This window comes from Chelonia mydas, chromosome 10, assembly GCF_015237465.2.
Source record: "Chelonia mydas isolate rCheMyd1 chromosome 10, rCheMyd1.pri.v2, whole genome shotgun sequence".
NCBI classification, from domain to species: domain Eukaryota; kingdom Metazoa; phylum Chordata; order Testudines; family Cheloniidae; genus Chelonia; species Chelonia mydas.
The window spans coordinates 35,469,725-35,490,332 of NC_051250.2; the positions used below are offsets into that span (position 1 = coordinate 35,469,725).

The 20,608-nt window shown below is 46.5% G+C and overlaps 1 protein-coding gene across 5 annotated transcripts in view; it reads right to left on the reverse strand.

The window, feature by feature from the left end:
• Positions 1 to 20,608, reverse strand: part of ABCA3 (ATP binding cassette subfamily A member 3) — an 89,442-nt gene that overhangs the window by 64,817 nt on the left and 4,017 nt on the right. For 2 of the 5 annotated variants that reach the window (XM_037910426.2, XM_043523755.1), the window contains one exon: positions 3,566 to 3,658. In XM_037910426.2, the coding sequence (XP_037766354.1) occupies positions 3,566 to 3,619 (54 nt within the window). In that variant the 5' untranslated portion in view covers positions 3,620 to 3,658. Of the gene's footprint in view, positions 1 to 2,260; positions 2,407 to 3,565; positions 3,659 to 4,797; positions 4,867 to 5,461; positions 5,537 to 7,134; positions 7,172 to 20,608 lie in introns of those variants that run through there. The other 3 variants (XM_043523754.1, XM_043523753.1, XM_043523756.1) reach the window with 3 other exon arrangements.

Genomic DNA, 20,608 nt, shown 5'->3' on the forward strand with positions numbered 1-20,608 from the left:
CCACATGCAGAGAGAGACCCCTGCTCCCCACCCTCGGGGCTGCACTGGCTGCTTCCAGGAGTGGCATGGGGCCGGGGTAGGCAGGGAGTCTGTCTTAGCAGTAGTCTCACTGTGCCGCTGGAGATTGCGATCATCTGGGAAACCCTCTAGGATTGACCAGTTGATTGCGATCGACCAGTTGGTGACCACTGCCATAGTGCCGAGGAGTCCTCATGACAGACCAGTGAGTTTGTGATTACTTCAAAACATGTAGTGCTGATCTGCAACTGTTTCATGGTTTTTAAATTGTAAAAACAAGCTACAGATTCCACCCCCACTGCGGGGGCAGGCTCCGTGCCTCTGCATATCTGGGTGGTGAGTCACAGGAGAATAGGAAAGGTGGTTCCTTTCTTATTTAGGAAAGGTTCGGGGCTGGGGTAGGCAGTATTTATTAAGTGGTTCGGGACTATTTAGAAAAGCTGGACGAGCGCAAGTCCATGGGGCCGGATGCGCTGCATCCAAGAGTGCTAAAGGAGTTGGCGGATGTGATTGCAGAGCCATTGGCCATTATCTTTCAAAACTCATGGCGATCGGGGGAGGTCCCAGACGACTGGAAAAAGGCTAATGTAGTGCCCATCTTTAAACAAGGGAAGGAGGAGGATCCTGGGACCTACAGGCCGGTCAGCCTCACCTAAGGACCTGAAAAATCATGGAGCAGGTCCTCAAGGAATCAATTCTGAAGCACTTAGAGGAGAGAAAAGTGATCAGGAACAGTCAGCATGGATTCACCAAGGGCAAGTCATGCCTGACTAATCTAATTGCCTTCTATGACGAGATAACTGGCTCTGTGGATGAGGGGAAAGCAGTGGACGTGTTGTTCCTTGACTTTAGCAAAGCTTTTGACACAGTCTCCACAGTATTCTTGCCAGTAAGTTAAAAAAGTGTGGGCTGGATGAATGGACTATAAGGTGGATAGAAAGCTGGCTAGTTTGTCAGGCTCAACGGGTAGCGATCAATGGTTCCATGTCTAGTTGGCAGCCAGTATTAAGTGGAGTACACCAAGGGTTGGTCCTCGGGCCGGTTTTGTTCAATATCTTCATAAAAGATCTGGAGGATGGCGTGGATTGCACCCTCAGCAAGTTTGCAGATGACACTAAACTGGGAGGAGAGGTAGATACGCTGGAGGGTAGGGACAGGATACAGAGGGACCTAGACAAATTAGAGGATTGGGCCAAAAGAAATCTGATGAGGTTCAACAAGGACAAGTGCAGAGTCCTGCACTTAGGATGAAGAATCCCTTGCACTGCTACAGACTAGGGACCGAATGGCTAGGCAGCAGTTCTGCAGAAAAGGACCTAGGGGTTACAGTGGACGAGAAGTTGGATATGAGTCAATAGTGTGCCCTTGTTGCTAAGAAGGCCAATGGCATTTTGGGATGTATAAGTAGGGGCATTGCCAGCAGATCGAGGGACGTGATCGTTCCCCCCTATTCGACATTGGTGAGGCCTCATCTGGAGTACTGTGTCCAGTTTTGGGCTCCACACTACAAGAAGGATGTGGAAAAATTGCAAAACGTCCAGCGGAGGGCAACAAAAATGATTAGGGGACGGGAACACATGACTTATGAGGAGAGGCTGAGGAAACTGGGATTGTTTAGTCTGCAGAAGAGAAGAATGAGGGGGGATTTGATAGCTGCTTTCAACTACCTGAAAGGGGGTTCCAAAGAGGATGGATCTAGACTGTTCTCAGTGGTAGCTGATGACAGAACAAGGAGTAATGGTCTCAAGTTGCAGTGGCGGAGGTTTAGGTTGGATATTAGGAAAAACTTTTTCACTAGGAGGGTGGTGAAACAAAGGAATGCATTACCTAGGGAGGTGGTGGAATCTCCTTCCTTAGAAGTTTTTAAGGTCAGGCTTGACAAAGCCCTGGCTGGGATGATTTAGTTGGGGATTGGTCCTGCTTTGAGCAGGGGGTTGGACTAGATGACCTCCTGAGGTCCCTTCCAACCCTGATATTCTATGTGGCCCCAAATCAGCACGAGGCCAAAGGAGCTAAGCACTGTTTGAGCTGCTGTCTGATGGATGGCCCATTAACCCTTCGCTCATCAGTCAGCCTGAAGGAGCTTAAGCTTCTCATTGCTGCCCAGTTTGTAGAAACATAGCTGGGCTGACAGCATGCTCCATCAAGGAAGAGACAGGCTCTGTGCTGCTGAATCAGGCCTCTTGAATGGAGCCAGATCTAACCCAGCCTGCATTCCCCTCCCGCTGGTCCAGTGCCTCACCTCAATCCTAAGAGGCAGGCAGCTTTGTCAGCGAGGGGCAGAGCTGAACCGGCACCGAGCCGTTCGTACTCAAGAGGCAGGCAGCAGCCAAGGCCAGAGGTCCTCTCCGTCTTTCAACAGCCACTGCAGGGTCTATCTGGATAGTGGAGAGGTGGGGCCGGGCCTTGCATTCACTCCTCTCCCAACATGAGCTCCAAGGGTTACAGTGCCAAGAACCATTCTTAGAGTTACCAACATGTCTAGACATGGACAGACTAATGCTCCCCCTCTACTGCCTTCCCATGGACCAGCTCTATCGGAACGTTCTGTCTGAAGAGGTGATACAGAAGCAACAACAAAGAGACTTTTAGTGAGATGAATCTTTCTACAGGATCATTGGGTTAGCCACTTCCCCCAGCCAGTGCCCCTTTCAATCATTGAATGAAGCACCCTGTCACCTAACCAATCCCAGTGCTCTCCACCTAGTGCTGCTTCGCCAATCCCACAACCCTGCTGTGTGTGGGCAGACAGTTGCAATGAGAGGGTAGTGGGTGGAGGAGAGGGATTGGGAGTATGGGCCATGCACAAAAAAAAAAAAAATACACGCCCCTGGCGAGCTTGGTCAGCAGCTTCCAGTCAGTGCTCTGCTCTGCCTGGAGCACACACAGCGTTTGGGAGCAAAGCAGGATGGAACACAGATCAGATGCCCTGCGCAACATGCCAGCTGGGTGGGTGTGGGCTGCATGCCAGATGGATGGAGCCCTTCCCCTCCCCAAAAATAAAAGCAACTGAGAGATTGGGCATTTAAAATAGTGCTCCCTGATTAGTATTTCAGCGGCTGGAAACTAACGAATGTCAAATTCGAAGTGTCTGAAAGGCTGAAAGAAACAAGCCAGCATCCAGCTGCCCTGGTCTCACGGCTTAGCCTTGCAGAGCTAATAAATTCAATGACCAGCTGACAGCTAGATTGTGTACCCCAGACTGTAGTTGGAGCAGATTGCAAAGAACCAAAAAAATCAACAGGCAGCCCTGATTTAACTGACAAGGATTGGTAAATGGGGGATGGGGGGAAGGGGCATGACAAAAAACCAAAACCACCCCGCCTCCCTCATGCATACACTCAAACAAATCCAGAGAAATTCTCCTCTCGATGATGTCCTGCCCTAACGACTAAGGTTCATTGGAGCTTGAAGACATATCAGGAGGGTCTTGAGAAGTGACTTCATTTGAAGCATCGTACATTAGATGGCTAAAGCCATGCTTCGCTTAGCCTCATCTTCACAATCATCTATTCTCCTCCGCACAGAAAGCCCAGCGTGAAAGTACCTGCAAAATGTAGTTCTTCCAGAGAAGCAACCCAAACTGCCTTAACACGACCATTCTTCAATCGGAAGGGGAGAGTCACCTCTTTCCTGGACTCTAGAAGAAAAGAGCAGTCAGCAGTGAGTGAAATGTACAAAAGAAACCCAGGATCATCTATCATGGAGATGACCATTTGGAAGAGCCCACACATGGGTTTCTCTTGCTGATTCTGTTTGATCTGCCCATATCTAGTTCTTAGGATGACCCCATCTTGCCCCTTCTCCTATCTGTTGTAGAATCTGTACAGCACAAGTAGCAGCAGGGCAAACTTCCCCCACTCTACCCTGCCATTGTGCTTCAAAGCTGGCCCAAAGGAACTACCTCTTGGAAAGAGGGAGGGAGGAGCTCATGCTTTATAGCCCATTTGATTTTTGGCCACAAGTGAGATTCCCAGTAAGGTGCTCAGTTATGGTGGGCTTCTCAGGCAAAAACGACTTATCTACCAGGAACTCACCTGGGGCTACCAGCTCGTTTCACATCAGACAGCTCCCTGAACAGCCAGCACATGGGAACGGCTTTGGGTCTAGCCTAGTTTCTTTTAGCAATGGATCCAACTCTTCAGGGAATGGGGAAGTCTTATTTTTACAGCCTGGATTTTCAAATGTGTTTAAGTGAATTATGCACACAAGTCCCATTGGACTTTCACTGCAGGATCTTGGGTGCCCAAGTCACTTAGGTGACTTTGAAAACTCCCACTCATAAGCGTGCAAAGCCCTTTCCAGGGGCAAAGCTACATCAGATAGGTTGATAAATTACTAGGTCCTTGCCTCAAAGAGCTTACAGTCTCCAGCCGCCATACCAGAGACAGCACTATCGCCACTAGGAGCAGACGAGAGAGACATTCTGAGGTTAGCCCCACTAGACCTCCCAGAGCAGAAGGCTTGGAAACCTTGGACCCGAGGGGCAGGTCTGTTCCATGTGTAGAGGAGATATGTCTGAAGAGGGCAAAAGACTGTTAGGAGAAGCCTGAATGCAGGCTAAGGTAGAATTATCGGTAACAATGCAGGAAAGGCAGGAGCGTTCAATAAGGAGAGGGATGGGGCATAAGAAGAAATGAGGCCAGCTACAGAGCTGGGTGTTTTAAAGGTCAGTATTTGTGCAGTGCTTTGAACGCTTACAGCTCTCGGTAAGTTATATATTACAGCGGTCTCACCAGCAGCAACTGCCACACAATAGGTAACAATTTTTATTCTAACCTTCGGTTTCCACATGTACAGGCAGATTTTGGGCTGACATTTTCCAGGCTTGGTCTCATACAAATTCACCTGAGGCAAAATTTGAGAAAAACTCGTTCGGCTGCGGAACAACAGGACGACGAGCTCACACACTCCTTCCTCCCACTGTAAAAAGCAGCTCTCTTTCCCCCACCTTAGGGCTTAGTTCAAGACAGCTGAAATTGTTCTGATCTTTGCACCCACACAGAGCCCCAGCGAAGTCAACTGGATTCTGCCTGTGCAAGATCAGGGCTCTGGTGTCTCAATAGGTCTTAATGAGCAGCACATGCTTGGCAAAGTTTGGGGAGGGGGGGTGTCAAGGTTCCTTCCCCACTCTGAACTCTAGGGTACAGATGTGGGGACCTGCATGAAAGACCCCCTAAGCTTATTCTTACCAGCTTAGGTTAAAATGCTGCCACCACCAAAGTGTTACACAAAGAACAGGGGAAGTGCCCACTTGGAAACGTCTCCCCCCTAAAATATCCCCCCAAGCCCTACACCCCCTTTCCTGGGAAAGGCTTGACAAGAATCCTCAACAATTTCTACAGGTGAACACAGACCCAAACCCTTGGATCTTAAGAACAATGAAAAATCAATCAGGTTCTTAAAAGAAGAATTTTAATTAAAGAAAAAGTAAAAGAATCACCTCTGTAAAATCAGGATGGTAAATACCTTACAGGGTAATCAGATTCAGAACATAGAGAATCCCTCTAGGCAAAACCTTAAGTTACAAAAAGACACAAAAACAGGAATATACATTCCATTCAGCACAGCCTATTTTATCAGCCATTTAAACAAAACAGAAGCTAATGCATATCTAACTAGATTGCTTATTAACTCTTTACAGGAGTTCTGACCTGCATTCCTGCTCCAGTCCCGGCAAAAGCATCACACAGACCGAGAGAACCCTTTGTCGTCCCTCCCCCTCCAACTCTGAAAGTATCTTCTCTCCTCATTGATCATTTTGGTCAGGTGCCAGCGAGGTTGTCTTAGCCTGTTAACCCTTTACAGGTGAAAGGGTTTTTCCTCTGGCCAGGAGGGATTTAAAGGTGTTTACCCTTCCCTTTATATTTACGACAGGGGGCATGAAGGTGTGTTCTGTGCATGCACGTGTGTGGTGGGGAGAATGGTTCTGAACAGTCATGAATGTTTGAAAATGCAGCACTGAGTGTACATATGTACAGCAAAAAGTTGTGCTAAGCTGTTGGCCACCCACAGAGCCAGCTCACTTGCTAATGGAGACAATGGCAGTGCATTTGTTGGTGTCTTTAGTCAGAGCAAAGTCAGGCTCACACAGGCAGATACAATATACAACCCTGACCCCACAGTTGGATCCAAGTGGGCAGAGCCTCATGGAGCCCTAGTAACTTCACCTAAACAGGGAAAACTGATTAGAAAGGAAAAACCTGACCTGACAGAGAACTGTCCAAGGCCGAGAGTAAACAACCAGAAAAAAGTAGGGAAATCCTTTTCCTTCCCTACTCTGTTTTATTTACAAAGACTAGAACAGTAGGAAAAACATGCAGTGTTCACTCTGCCGATCTCCACAAACAAACAAATAGGTGTAGCATAATGTTAAGTAGAGCCCTGCAAATCTGTGGATATCCACATGGCTGTCCATGTTTGTAGATCACGGATGGGTGCAGCTACACATTTTATATCTCGAGCCCTGCAAATCTGCAGGTATCTGCTTTATACCCACAGACCATGTTTGCGGATTGCAGAGCAGATGCAGATACACATTTTGTACCTGCGCAGGGCTCTAATGTTAAGTTTTGATGACCCTGATTTTTAGCTTAGCCTGAACTGGACCTCCCCCATGGGACACAATTTGCATAAGCTAATCATTAGAGAAGAGATACTGGGATTTATAAAACTAACAAAGGCATCTGTTGTAAACTCTAGTGGCCTGTTTGTAGCGTTAAGCAACTCCTGCTCTGGCTGAAGTCACAAGAGCTACAGAAAAGAATCCTGGCCATTGCTGTTAACCACAACAAATAACCATAAAGAAAGAGTCCAAAGGGAAGTCAAACCAGAGCACACTTTAGATCATAAGACATCTCAGCACGCAATTAGCAGGTGCTATAGAGACTTAGACATCCGAGTGGCCTAAATTACACTTAATATCGTAACTGAATGCACAAAAAGGGAGGTCACCATTTAAAAGTCTGGCCCTATAACTCCAAAACAAGGTATAATTGTGTATCATTATACACTGTGCTGAATACACCCTATACCACACTGCAAATCCTAGGAATGCTGAGCATGTCCTTATAGGCTAAGCATTGAAAAAACAAACAACATTAGAGGAAAGATTACCTTTGGTAAGGCAGCGAAATATACCAGGCGAGTGACCCTGTGAGAGAGAGAATTAAAAATGCAACAAAAGCCTTAGAGAGACAGCATCATCTTAAAAGCCGTACTTCTGTTCATGTGTTTTAACCACCATTGTTTCAGGCAAACCTTATGATTCCGAGAACTGAAATAAATGGGGGGGGGGGGGGTAGAAGAGGAGGGGGAAGTCTTTATGTTGTGTATTCAGCAATGTGTCTCTAGCCAGTTTTAACCACGTCCCCTGTTCCTAGGAGTCTTTCACACGTCGAAGGTATTTTTTACGGCATGGGAACGAGAGCTTGGCACAACCTCTGAAAATTGGAAGACATGAAGTGACTTTTTACCCACTGTGTTGAAACTGATCCGATCCCAAGTTGGGGTCCCTTTAACTTCTGGAATTTCCAGGCTTCTGAGTATTTGGTTTTGCAACCTCAGCACTGCATTAACAATATGTCATCTTATTTCACTATTACCGGTGAGGACAAGAACAATGGGGGGGAAGCTATGTAGAGACCTGAAGGGAGGTGTGTGGGAGAAAGATCAGTATTTGGATTGCACCTCAGTCCTTCAACTCGTCTTGCAAGATTCTCTCTCTCTACTTTTCATTCCAATCACTTCCCCATTATTTTGGCCACTGCACTAAGAAACTTCCTTATGGGAAAAGAAAATCTCCACCCCAGAGAGAGATGAGCTGTGATTTTACCCTCTTGTATTGCCAATTGATATTGTTCCTCTGGGGTAGGAAAAATTTCCCCGTACAGGCAGGTTTTTCTACACTTTTTGTACTTGGAGCTGAAACATCAGAGTTTTCTAAAAGCTTCAGGGCAAACAATGGACTTTTCCATCTCCCACTCCCAGGGCCCAAGCACCAGGTGCTGGCACACTGCACGCTAAGGACTTGATTGGTGTTTACCCAAAAAAATGTCAAGGCCTCTTGCGCAAACATGGCTTAAGTATGCTACAAACAGTAGGAGTCCCAGGAGCTTTGATGTCTGGCTATTTAGCCTAACGCTAGGTCAGCAGCTGGCATAGCCCCTGCCACCGGCTTACGAACAAGGCTGCCTTTGTCCCTGGCTCCCTTAGAGGGGATGGGAGTAGTGAAGGAAGCAAGTGGAAGCAAATCATGGGTAAGATCTCGGAGACACATCTGCCTCAATGTTCTGGGATGGAACAAGGGCAGCTGCTTCCCTCCCATCCACTCCTGTAATTCCCCTGAAGCCAGGAGGGAGGTTCAATGTAACTACGGTCCTGGCTCTCAGATGCCCAGGTCACTAGTACATCATGGCTCCAGAGGCTTGGGCTGCTGAATAGGAATGCTCGATTTGCCACAGGCCCCCGATGTTCTGTCCACAGCAGCAGACAGTACCTGATGCTTCAGAAGAAGACAAGAAGCTACTGTAACACCCCCAGCTAAGCATGAAATGCAATTCATGGATACTGGGGGAGAACACAGGGGGATGCGTCCTTTCTGAACCCTTCTGGCAGTCATTTCATGCTTAGAAACACAAGATTTAATCACCCTTCTCTTAGCAAGCCCAACCGGTGGTAATAAGTTTTAAAGTCTTAAAGTTGAGACAGACTGTACCCCTGTATTCACCCCTCACATACCACTGTAATGATCTTTGTACAAAGTATGCCTTGGGAGGTATCACTTGAAAACTCATAATTTTCTGATCATTATTGTCCTGGTAAAAACGTGTGTAGCAACATTGCATGTCGAGTTCTAAGATTCCTCAGTCTGGAGTTACTAACACATATTCCAAACCTGGGGAGTGGCCAAGCCAGTTCTTCCATGTCAAAGGGCAAGCTGCTGCGCCTCAGCCAGAGGTACATAAGGTCCATGGACCATCACCTGCTAAGTGACCTTTCTTTAGCAGGAAAAGGGGATGTGGGCGACAAATCTACATTTTAGCAAAGAAACATCCTGGGGTTCCCGTTCACACAGATCTTCTGTCTCCTGACCCCCAGCTAGAGATGCTGCCCATAGGCGGAAAAGGACTATAAAAAGAAAGGGGAAACATGCCAAAACTCTCCTTCTCGCTCTCCCATCGATTCACTGCACCAGAAGGAACAAATGAAGCAGCCATTACACAGAAGAAGGGGTCCTGTCCTACAAAGTTGGGCTAGTAATACTGTTGAGAACACGTGGCAAGAGAATCTTTGCTTAGAATCTAACAGTTTGTTAAGTGAAGCACTAGCTGCGTTATCTTTATTTTTCTTGTACTTCATTACTTGTACTCACTCAAAATCTCTCGTGGTAGTTAATAAACTCATTTTATTGTTTTATCTAGACCAGTGTGTTTGAACTGAAGCATTTGGGACACTACTTGGGAGAACTGGATTTGTGCATACCATTCTATTAATAAAATGACGGACTTATATGAGCTTGTATTGCCCAGGAGATGGCTGGGCAGTAGAAAACGTACAATTCTGGGGAACTATCTGGGGGCTGGGAGTGTGCTGGGTTCACGCTGCAGTATAATCCAAGTTGGTAGAAGTCTGGATGTGATTGACAGGTTGCAAGGGCACACAGACATAGCTGGGAGTGACTTACACACTAGTGGTGGATTGCAAGCAGTCCAGGAATGGAGGCAACAACAACAAAGCAGCATAAAGAGCCCCCAGGTTAGAGGGCAGGGATGACCCGGCTCCTCACTAGTCTAGACTGTACCCTAGGTATGTCACTGGGACTCTTTTTAAAATCCTGCCACAGCGGTTGTGCCCCTGCCCTCCTGCAGCTGGTACTCCGCAGGCTGCGTGCACACTGCACAAAGTCGCTTCCTTTGATTGATTCCAGTGAGACTGCTCGGCTGCCGCAGACTGACACAAATATAACAATTACTTTCCTCATCTCACAAGACAGAATTTCCTCATCAAAAAGAGATGGGTTTCCAGAGATGAAACCATCATAATACCATGCCTAGCCTCAAACCTCCATGGAGAGCTCAAGGCATCAAAGAGAAACAAACAAATCAATGCGAGATTTCAGGTTAATGAATCACCTTGTCTGATCTATCCTGCAAGTCAGTGCATGCTACAAGGCAGTTCCTATCACTACAGTATTTATTGCTGGAATAATTGCATTATAGGGATTATCCCAAGATCTGGCAGAGAGTCAGGTCAATACAGATCCATAGAAATCACACGTATAGATACGCATCTGCGTACATCCCACTCAGTGTCAGCTTCCCATGTGCAAACCGGCCTCTAACATGCATGACTGACCCGCAACACATAATCAGATGAAGTGCTGTACCCGTCTGGGAAGGATCCTGTTACCCAGAACCTGGCACAAGGTTGAGCACCCTCTAGGCAAACAGACGTGTTGGGTTTCCTGGCACTGAAGATGTGGAGGTCACATTTACTAAACTACAGCAAGCCCGGTGCCTTGGTTTTGGTGCCTTGACTCCACACGGTGGCCCAGCAATGAAGAATTGGTCGATTCTGGCAACGTACGAACTGAGAATCAGCAGTGCTTTCTCTGGGATGGAACAGAAGTGGCTGCCTCTAAACTGACATTTAGACACCATTAAATGGGAAGCAAACAAGAGCGCACAAGGCTTATATGTTCACCAGCCACCTGCCTGGTGGAAATACCACTCTAACTTGCAACACTGCTGTGGCAGAAGCCCCACCCACATGCAGGCGATGAAGAACGCTCCAGGATCTGATGAAGATACAAGTGAGTGGCCCAAGAGTAGAAACTCTCTAGTTCCAACAAGTTATTCGCTACCAGCGTAAAAAGAATTGGGAACATGGTCTCAGGGAGCACCCAGCAGCAGCACCGGGCAGGCTACTCTGCATGATCAGATCTAGACTGCAAACCTGATGGACATCACCCATCTAGAACTGAACTTGAAGTCAGTTGCACAGCCTCAGCATCTGATTTGTGGGGGCATTTTAAAGTGAAGACAAAGCTCAACACATCAGATTAAATGATGTTGGGACATGCTAAACCATGAGGATAAAAACTGAGAAATCTTGGCCCAATAGTTCAGAGTAGAACAAGAAAAGTGCAGAGAAAGGCCCTTAGTTGCAGAAGCTATAATATTTCCATTTCAATTTGCCCGAGGGACTGGGACATAGCGTGCAGATTGGACAGCCGCATTTTTGCGACAGACATCAAATTTGAAATCTAAAGCTGCCCTGGGCCAAGTGATCAGAAGATTTTTGTTTCCCACCCTCAACCGTGCAGACAAGTTTTAATTTAGAGTTTAAAACAAAAGAGCAACAGAGAAGACTGTAGGAAGAGAGAGACACTCCTGGCAGGAGCTCCTCTCCCTGTCCTGACAGTTCTCCTGGCTCATACTTTCTGCTCCAATCAGGATGCTCAGACTGTTGAAGATACTGTGGTGTTAGTTTCTAAGGAAACCAACGAGCAACTGTTGAGTAAAACCAAGATCACATGAAGCCAGAAGACTATATTTATGCCAGTCAAAACCCACCAAGCCCTCAATAAGTGTAAAAAGAGAAGTACGGAATTCCCACCCTACGAGAGCTAAAGAAGTCTCACTGCAACACCGATGTCGGACTTGTCTGACCCACTGGAGACAGAAGAAAGCGGAAGTTAGAAGTCAAACCAAATAGTCAGCATATGGCTGAGACCATACAAGATTTTTCAGGGTCTGTAGCCCAGAGAGAGCAACCTGTCAACATGGACATATGGCGGCAAAGGGAAACTCCTTCCAGAAGCCGTCTAAAACAGCCCAAGACAATCTGAAGAGTGAATGCACTGGATCTGGCTTTCCAGCCCTGCATACAGCAGTACGTGTTGGAGTTCTATTGAAACCGTGACACCTGTTGCTTTAATTAACTAAAGAAAGTTTGATCAGCTGAACATCCGCTCCTGGGAGACTCTCAATCAGGGTCTTCTTCCCCAACAGCAGAGCCAGGAGCATCTTCCTTGCAAAGCGACCGTAAGTGACCTAGCAACATTCAGGCAGAAGAGTAACGCTGCAGGAGGACACCATAGAATTTGTATGTGAACACACTTGCTTTGCAGCTTCAGTGCACTATGGGTCAAGTTACTGGCCAGGAACACTGTTCGCCCTGACCTCAGCACTAAGCTCTGGAAGATGAGACTGATTTCCTAAACAAAAAAGCCAGAGGAAGAGAAAACATTACTGCTTCAGCAAGGACAGCTGGGCAATAACATTCTCTCACAGAGATGGCTCTCAATGCACAGTGTAGATACCCCAGTCTTTCGGGTGAGAAAATCTAAGTCCATGGGGCCAAATCCATCCTCAACGTAACTCCACCAAGTTCAGGGGAATAGAGATGAAATTGAGACACATTCTCCAACACCCGAACTACCAGAGCTGAGCCTCTGGTACCCAAAAGTGTGTAGATATTTCTTGAGGAACCAGTAATGTCAACACTCAAACACCAAGACAGAAGGTCTATCACAGAAGCTGCATCTGCACTGTCCATTTTCTTCGCATTTCCCACCGTTTCACTAGCGCAAGCAATATTGGGAAAGGTAGCCTGGATTGACCCCAGGTTATTAGCGGCCATATTGTCTAATCCAGTTCAGAGGAGATCTAGATCAGTGGTTCTCAACCAGGGGTCCGGGGCCCTGCAGGTTTCAGGAGGTCCGCCACGCATGGCTGGCATCAGACTCGCTAGGGCCCAGGGCAGAAAGCCAAAGCCCCCTGCATGAGACTGCAGCCTGGGGCCCTGAGCCCCACCACGAGGAGCTGAAGCTGTAGCCTGAGCAACTTCGCATTGTGCTGTCCCCTGTGGCATGGGACCTCGGGCAATTGACCTCCTTGCTACCTTCTAACACTGACCCTGGCTTTTACATGCAGAAAAACAATTGTGGCACAGCTGGGCAGTGGAGTGTTTATAGCATGCTGGGGTAGGGGGGGTGCTCAAAGAAAAAGGTTAAGAACCCCTGATTTAGAGGACGCATGGTTAAAACACAGGCTGCCTGGATATACTAGTGCTCTTCTTCTGCAGCATCTTGTTTTGGGGGCTGGCCACTTCCAGTTGCCATCTCAACAGAGGTGGATGAGCGAGCTGAGAACAGGCCATGTGCTCTGAGAACTGGCAATTATTTTAAACCACTTACTGCATTTCTGCTCTTCTGATGTCCTGTTTCCATAGAAACCAGGACTGGAAAAGGCAGTTTCCCTTATCACCACTTCTCCTTCCCCCACTTGGATAAGCATTAGAACCGTGTAATGTAGGAACTAGCCCAACCTGCAGGACTACATCAGACAGCTGCATGCCAGACCCCGCCTTGTTTCCGTATTGGCAGGGTGGGGCTGCAGTAAGACACCACTTGCTAGCCTTACCCTGTACAGAGGAAAGGAGGGGCAGGGCGGAAGGACACACTTGAATCAAAACATTATTAGCCCCCCAGAACCCCCTCTTTCTCCCCTCCTCCCACCCAACACAATGGGGAGGGGCTGTCTCCTCTATTCATTCCCGTACTGAGACATTCCAAGAACCATACCAAAAGCGGCAGGCCCTTTGGCCAAGACTTTCAAAAGTGACTAGTGATCTCATGGGCCCACACTGAGCCACCTGGAAGAGGCTGGGCTTTCAGAGAGGTCTGGCCTCCTGAACGTCAGGCCCCTTTAAGGTGGCTCACGTTGGACATCGAAAGCTTGAAGCCCCCACTCGCCAACACGCTGAATCATGACTAGACAACCCAAAACCACTAGTCACTTGCCAACATTTTCACCTTCAATTGTTTTGAAAGCACGCTACTATTCTGATTGCTCTGTACTAACAAAGTCCTAAAACAGAACCAGCGTAGAATTCTTTGTTTGCATCCCTATCTCTGTACAGGAGGGTTTAAGGCAATTAAATTATTAGAAGAATAAAAGGTTTCATTCAGAGTAGCAGCCGTGTTAGTCTGTATCCGCAAAAAGAACAGGAGTACTTGTGGCACCTTAGAGACTAACACATTTATTTGAGCATAAGCTTTCGTGGGCTAAAACCCACTTCATCGGATGCATGTAGTGGAAAATACAGTAGGAAGAGAGTGTGTGTGTGTGTGTGTGTGTGTACACACGCACACACACAGAGAGAACATGAAACAATGGATGCTATCATACACACTATAACGAGAGTGATCAGTTAAGGTGAGCTATTACCAGCAGGAGAGAAAACACACACTCCCGAACTACCAGGAACTCTCCTGCTGTTAATAGCTCACCTTAACCGATCACTCTCGTTATATTGTGTATGATAACACCCATTGTTTCATGTTGTGTGTGTATCTTCCTACTGTATTTTCCACTGCATGCATCCGATGAAATGGGTTTTAGCCCACGAAAGCTTATGCTCAAATAAATTTGTTAATCTCTAAGGTGCCACAAGTACTCCTGTTTTTTTAGAAGAATAAAAGTTTCAGTAGAGGCTGCAAGATGCAAAACACACAGAGGCCAGCAGATCATTGTACCCAACACGTGGTACATCAATAACATGTTAATATACCAAAGCAGGTTTCTAACAGTTCTACAACCTTCTCCGAACCTCAGATTGTATAGACACCCCATGTGGATTTATTTTTATGCACAAAGACATCATCAGTTCTCAAAGGTTTAAACAAATACACACAGCAGATGTGGTCGTTTCTCAGTGTAGAAGGCTCTGGCTTTACAGGATTCAGAACAGTACTATGTACAATGCACTGCTTAATACAGTACCAATAAACTGTAGGATTGCATGTCAGATCTTAACAAGCACAAACTCCTCACCTCTCCCACAGATGAAATGAGGCAACAGGGCAAGTCATAAGAAAAAGGAGTTTGGTTTACATAGAAATTCCTGTAGGTGCTGAGAAGATGAATGACTAAAATGCAAGTTAAGAACAATCCATCAGGAAGATAGCTTGGGTGGACAAGAAATGGGGAGAAAGCAAGAAGGGGCCCCTGTACTGTAGTCTCTATTTTAAAGTGACGCTGTCATTTATAAACATGCCTCCGAACAACGTTCCTGGTTGTTACAAGTAACATCTGGGATTCCATCCTGGGGCAATTACCAATATTTTCTGTTTTGTACATTTGATGGGTTTGCGGTTAAGGCACCAGAATGGGACTCTGGAGACTTGATCTCAATTCCCTTAATATCCATGTCTCAGTTCTCCAGCTGTGACCCAGAGCCAATAATCAGACCTTTTGGCAGTCTTGTCTCTTTAGACCGTAAGCACTCCAGGGCCGGGTCTGCACTTGTGTACAGCACCTAGTATAACAGAACCTCAATCTACACCGGAGCCACTAGGGATGACCATCACACAGGATTAAGTCACTCTCACACTTTCCACTGTAGGGCCAATTACCCCATTTGTGAGAGTCACACACAGCAAAAGGGAAGAGAGACTATTAAGAAAAATGGGAAAACAGGATTGCAAAGCCACTAAAATTGACAGTGGGACTCAGAACCTGGAACTAGTTGTTTAATAAGTTGCCCAAAGGAACAGTGTGCTGTGAAGGAGCAGGTGGGTGAGGAACAGCTACTGATGAGCTGAGCATTGGCTCACTGGGGATGCGTCCAGGTCCAGCAATCTGTGTGTAGACTCTCCGGGCCAGATTCTCCTGTTTCACAGTCATGTTCCCCCATTAATTTCAGTGAAGTGACCCAGGAGTTACACCAGCATGAGCAAAACAAAACTTGTTCCCTTCTGTGGGGACTTGCTAGGAGTGCCTGATGGCAAATGAGGGCTGGAGAGGAGACAGGCACAGGAGCTGAGGGTGGGGAGGGAGAGGAAGTTGAGTAGTAGAGGCACAGAAATGTCTGCAAGGTGCCACACATGATCAGTCCCTTTGCTAGGACAAAAAACCTTCTCATGTCATGTAATGAAGCCCCCTGGACTCCAGAGATGCAGGTTTAGTTCTTTTCAGTTTCATCTCAACATTTCAAGAGCCTTCTGATTCCTGCAGGAGTGACCCCTTCTCTTGGGGTGCACTTTGACCAGGCTAACAGTTATCCACGTACTAAGCCCCATCTCCCAGCGGGGCCATTGTCTGCCTTACCCTGAAGTGTCAGCTGGAGACCATTCTCTTTTCAGTCCCTGCCTTAACTACAAAGCGATTAGCATGTTCCAGATCTCAGTATATTCAATCTCTCTCAGATAGGACTGACTGTATCCAACCCATCAATCTGAGGAGTGCTTTGAAGACATCACAATTGATAGCCAGTAACTCTTCAGTATGATTATGCAAGAGCAATAATATTTAGTGATCCTGAGCTGAGGGAGTCCCTTGATGTCACCTCGGGGTATCTTATTATTCCAACACCACCAAGTGACACTACCGTACGAACTCAGTTCAGTGACACTATCCTAGCATAAACTTGGAGAAACTAAGGCACAGAAGAGCTACGGCCAAAAAAAAAAAAAAAAAAAAAAAAATGGCCACTGATTTTAGGAGCCCAACTGGAGACATGCTGATCCTTGATATTTAGAAATATCCCCTCATTCCAAAGGAAATCGAAGAGTTTATGGGCTCAGCACCTCTGAAAATCAGGTCCTAGGCATCTTCAGATGGGCATCCAAAACCAGCAGCCACTTTTGAAAAGACAGGCCTACCGCAAGAGACTAGTGCAAAGTCACACAAGTCTGCGGCAAAGCTGGGACTAGAACCTGGGCCTCCCATTCCCAGTTCCTTCCTTCTAACCACTAGACAACACTGCCTATCACGCATGTTGTGTAAGAACACTGTCAACCAACCCCAGTGCAGACAGGAAGGAATTCTCCCCAAACAAGCTAAGTTACATACACTACATCCTAGTCCTCCCATCACATGCCTATCTTTGGAACAGTCAGTGAAGGACAAATCCACTCTGTAGCTCAAGGACCTCTGCCAGAGCCTGGAGGACTTCACTAGGAGACAGGAATCCTTCTCCAGGCACCGAGTAAACACTCTCTGTGGACACTACATCAGCTTAATGGTTGGAGGAGACTCCAGTGCCTATAGCACAAGGCGAAAGAAGGAGTACAGGGTCCACACAATGGTGGCTCTTTCATCCTTACTCACTGTGCAGCAGACTGGGACCTCCGTAACATACAGTGGACATGCTTCTCCCCGCCCCCCAGTCCTGCCCTCCTTTGTACAGTGAGAGCATATGGGTTCCTGAGCAGGGGGATCCTACACAGACCGGAGGAAAGGGCAGGACTTCCACGTTCACTGCACCACTGTCAGGTCACCTTCAGAAGTGTCTGCAACTCCCTTTTCAGACACATCTTTCACCAGCTGCTAGCTCGTGTCACCCCTGCCCTTACACTCTGTCCGCCCAGCTCTGGTACTGCTGGGAAATTATGCTGGGCCAGCATTGGCAGCACGGACTGGCTCCCAAACCAATGGCAGATATTCTAGCGCCAGCATCTTTTACTCGCTTGAAAACATTTCCTTCTTGTATGAAACTAATGCGTTTATTGCACTCAGAGGCAGAGACAGCCCTTGAGGCAGAAGGAAATCCCAAAGTGAAGTTACAAGCTCGCTGTGCTCTGTGCACTGCAGTAGTGCAAGCGCTCACCGTGCCGGAACCTGCAGCAGCATGGTGAAGTGAGTAGAGGGTGGCAAACTGAGTCATGCCAAAGGGTTAGCAAGTGCAGCCCAAGCCTGGACCATGGGGGCGAGCAGCACATTTGAGGACACTTTAATCAGACGTTACAAACCGAAATCAAAGCAAAGGGATAAGACTGAGCGTAGATCCCGTCAGCCACTTGAAATTTCAGAGAGGACTTGCAGTCCCCACAACCAGAGATGGCCCCAATCCAAGGCGGTCTCAACCCTCCTGAATGGCAGCAATAATGGGCCCAAGCCAAATTAACCCTGCCCTAATCAAACACTCTGGCTCTGATTCACTCTCTTCTCTCTGCTAGTAAGACAAAAAGCCCACTTCATTTCCCCTTTAGTGGCACTTCCCTGCTAAAATGCCTGTTCTCTTGCTCTTAAAATATTGGTCATTTCATCAGGACACTCTTCGGGGGAGGCTTTAATGTTTGCTCTTTTAAGCAAGGAATTGAGCCTTTTCATCTTGCAGTGGTGGGGGAATTTGTGCCCAAAGGGATGGGCCATCTGAGTTCACAGACATTTTGCATGGCTCCAGCTGTGCCCTCTGTTCTAAGCCTGGAGTTAGCGTGGATGCAGGTGAGTAACAGGATGTAGAATCTGGGCTTTGTCACTTACACAGCACTCTGTGTCGTCAGAGCGATCAACTAGTTACCATAAGCTTCCTGACCGGCAAGTATAATCCCCATTTTATAGACAGGGAAAACAGGTAGAGACGCCAAGTGACAGCCCTGCCTGAAATTCAGACACAGGAGTCCCCCCCATTCCCAATTACACGGCCATTCACCCAGACCATGCTGTCTCACTGATCTGCTGCACGGCCCGTCGTAATGACTGCTTCTTGGAGCAGCTAGTCCTAGAACCCACAAGGGAAGAAGCAATTCTTGATTTAGTCATAAGGGGCGCACAGGATTTGGTCCAAGAGGCAAATATAGCTAAACTACTCGGTAATAGCAACCACTATGTAATTAAACTTAACATCCTTGGTGTGGGGGAGGAAACCACCCAAAAAAGTGCACTGCAGGAGCATTTACCTTCAGAAAGGGGAACTACACAAAAAGGAGAAAACTAGTTAAACAGAAAATGAAAGGAACAGTCACAAGAGTGAAATGCTTGCAAGCTGCATGAAAACTTTTTTAAAAACACCATAATAGAGGCTCAAATTAAATGTATACCCTGAATTAAAAATAATAGAAAGAGGACCAAAAAACCAGCACCATGGCTATACAGATTAAGAGAGACTGTTAGAGGCAAAAGGCATCCTTTAAAAATTGGAAGTCAAATCCTACTGAGGAAAATACAAAGGAGCATTTACACCTGGCTTGCCAGAGTTTAAGTATAATTAGGCAGGCCAAAAAGGAAACCAAAACACAACTAGCAAAAGACACAAAACAAAGAGCAAAAAATTGTAAGTACATCAGAAGCAGGAAGCCTGCCAAACAATCAGTGGGGCCACTGGATGACCGACACGCTAATGGAGAATTCAAGAAAGACAAGGCCATTGAGGAGAAGTTAAATAAATTCTTCGCATCCATCTTCACTGCAGAGGATGCGAGGGAGATTCCCACACCTGAGCCATTCTTTCTCCGTGACAAATCTGAGGAATTGTCCCGGATTGAGGTGTCAGTAGAGGAGGTTTTGGAACAAACTGATATTACTGTTTAATAGGGCTGTCAATTAATTGCAGGTAATGCCTGCGATTAACTGAAAACAAAATTATTGCATTAATTTAACACTTTAACTGCATGAAGCCCCAGCCCTGAGCCCCACACCCCCAGCCTATATTTGAAAATATAGAAAACACCAAAAAAATATTTGAATAAATGGTATTCTATTATTGTTTAACCGTGCAATTAAAACCACAGTTAATTGCAATTAATTTTTTTTTAGTCGCTTGACAGCCCTACTGTTTAATGTACATCAGCAGGACCAGATGATGATATTCACCCAAGAGTTCTGAAGGAACTCAATAGCGAAATTGCAAACTACTAACTGTGGTATGTAAAACCTATTGCTTAAATTAATTTCTGTACCAGATGATTGGAGGATAGCTAATGTGACACCAATTTTTAAAAGAAGGCTCCACAGGCAATCCTGGAAATTACAGGCCGATAAGCCTGACTTGAGTGCCAGGCAAATTGGTTGAAACGATAGTGAAGAACAGAATTATCAGACACACAGAAGAACACGATTTGTTGGGGAAGAGTCAGCATGGCTTTTGTAAAGGGAAATCATGCCTCACCAGTCTATTAGAAGTCTCTGAGGGGTTCAACAAACATGTTGACAAGGGTGACCTAGAGGATACAGTGTACTTGGATTTTCAGAAAACCTTTGACCAGGTCCCTTACCAAAAGCTCTTAAGCAAAGTAAGCAGTCATGGGATAAAAAGGAAGGTCCTCTCACGGATCAGTAACTGGTTAAAAGACAGGAAACAAAGGGGAGGAATAAATGGTCTGTTTTCATAATGGAGAGAGGCAAATAGCAGAGAGTCCCCTGAGGATTGGTACTGGGACCTGTAAATTAGAAAGTTGCAGAGAAGGGCAACAAAAATGATTAGGAGTATGGAACAATTTCAATATGAGGAGAGATTAAAAAGACTGGGACTTTTTAGCTTGGAAAAGAGACGACTAAGGGCGGATATGATAGAGATCTATGAAATCATGAATGGTGTGGAGAAAGTGTTATTTACCCCTTTATACCACACAAGAACCAGGGGTCACCCCATGAAATTAAGAGGCAGCAGGTATAAAACAATCAAAAGGAAGTATTTTTTCACACAACGCACAGTCAGCCTGTGCAACTCATTGCCAGGCCAAAAGTAGGACTGTGTTAAAAAAAAAAGAACTAGATAAGTTCATGGAGGATAGGTCCATCAATGGCTATAAGCCAAGATGGTCAGGAATGCAAAACTGTGCTCTGGGTGTTCCTCGCCTCTG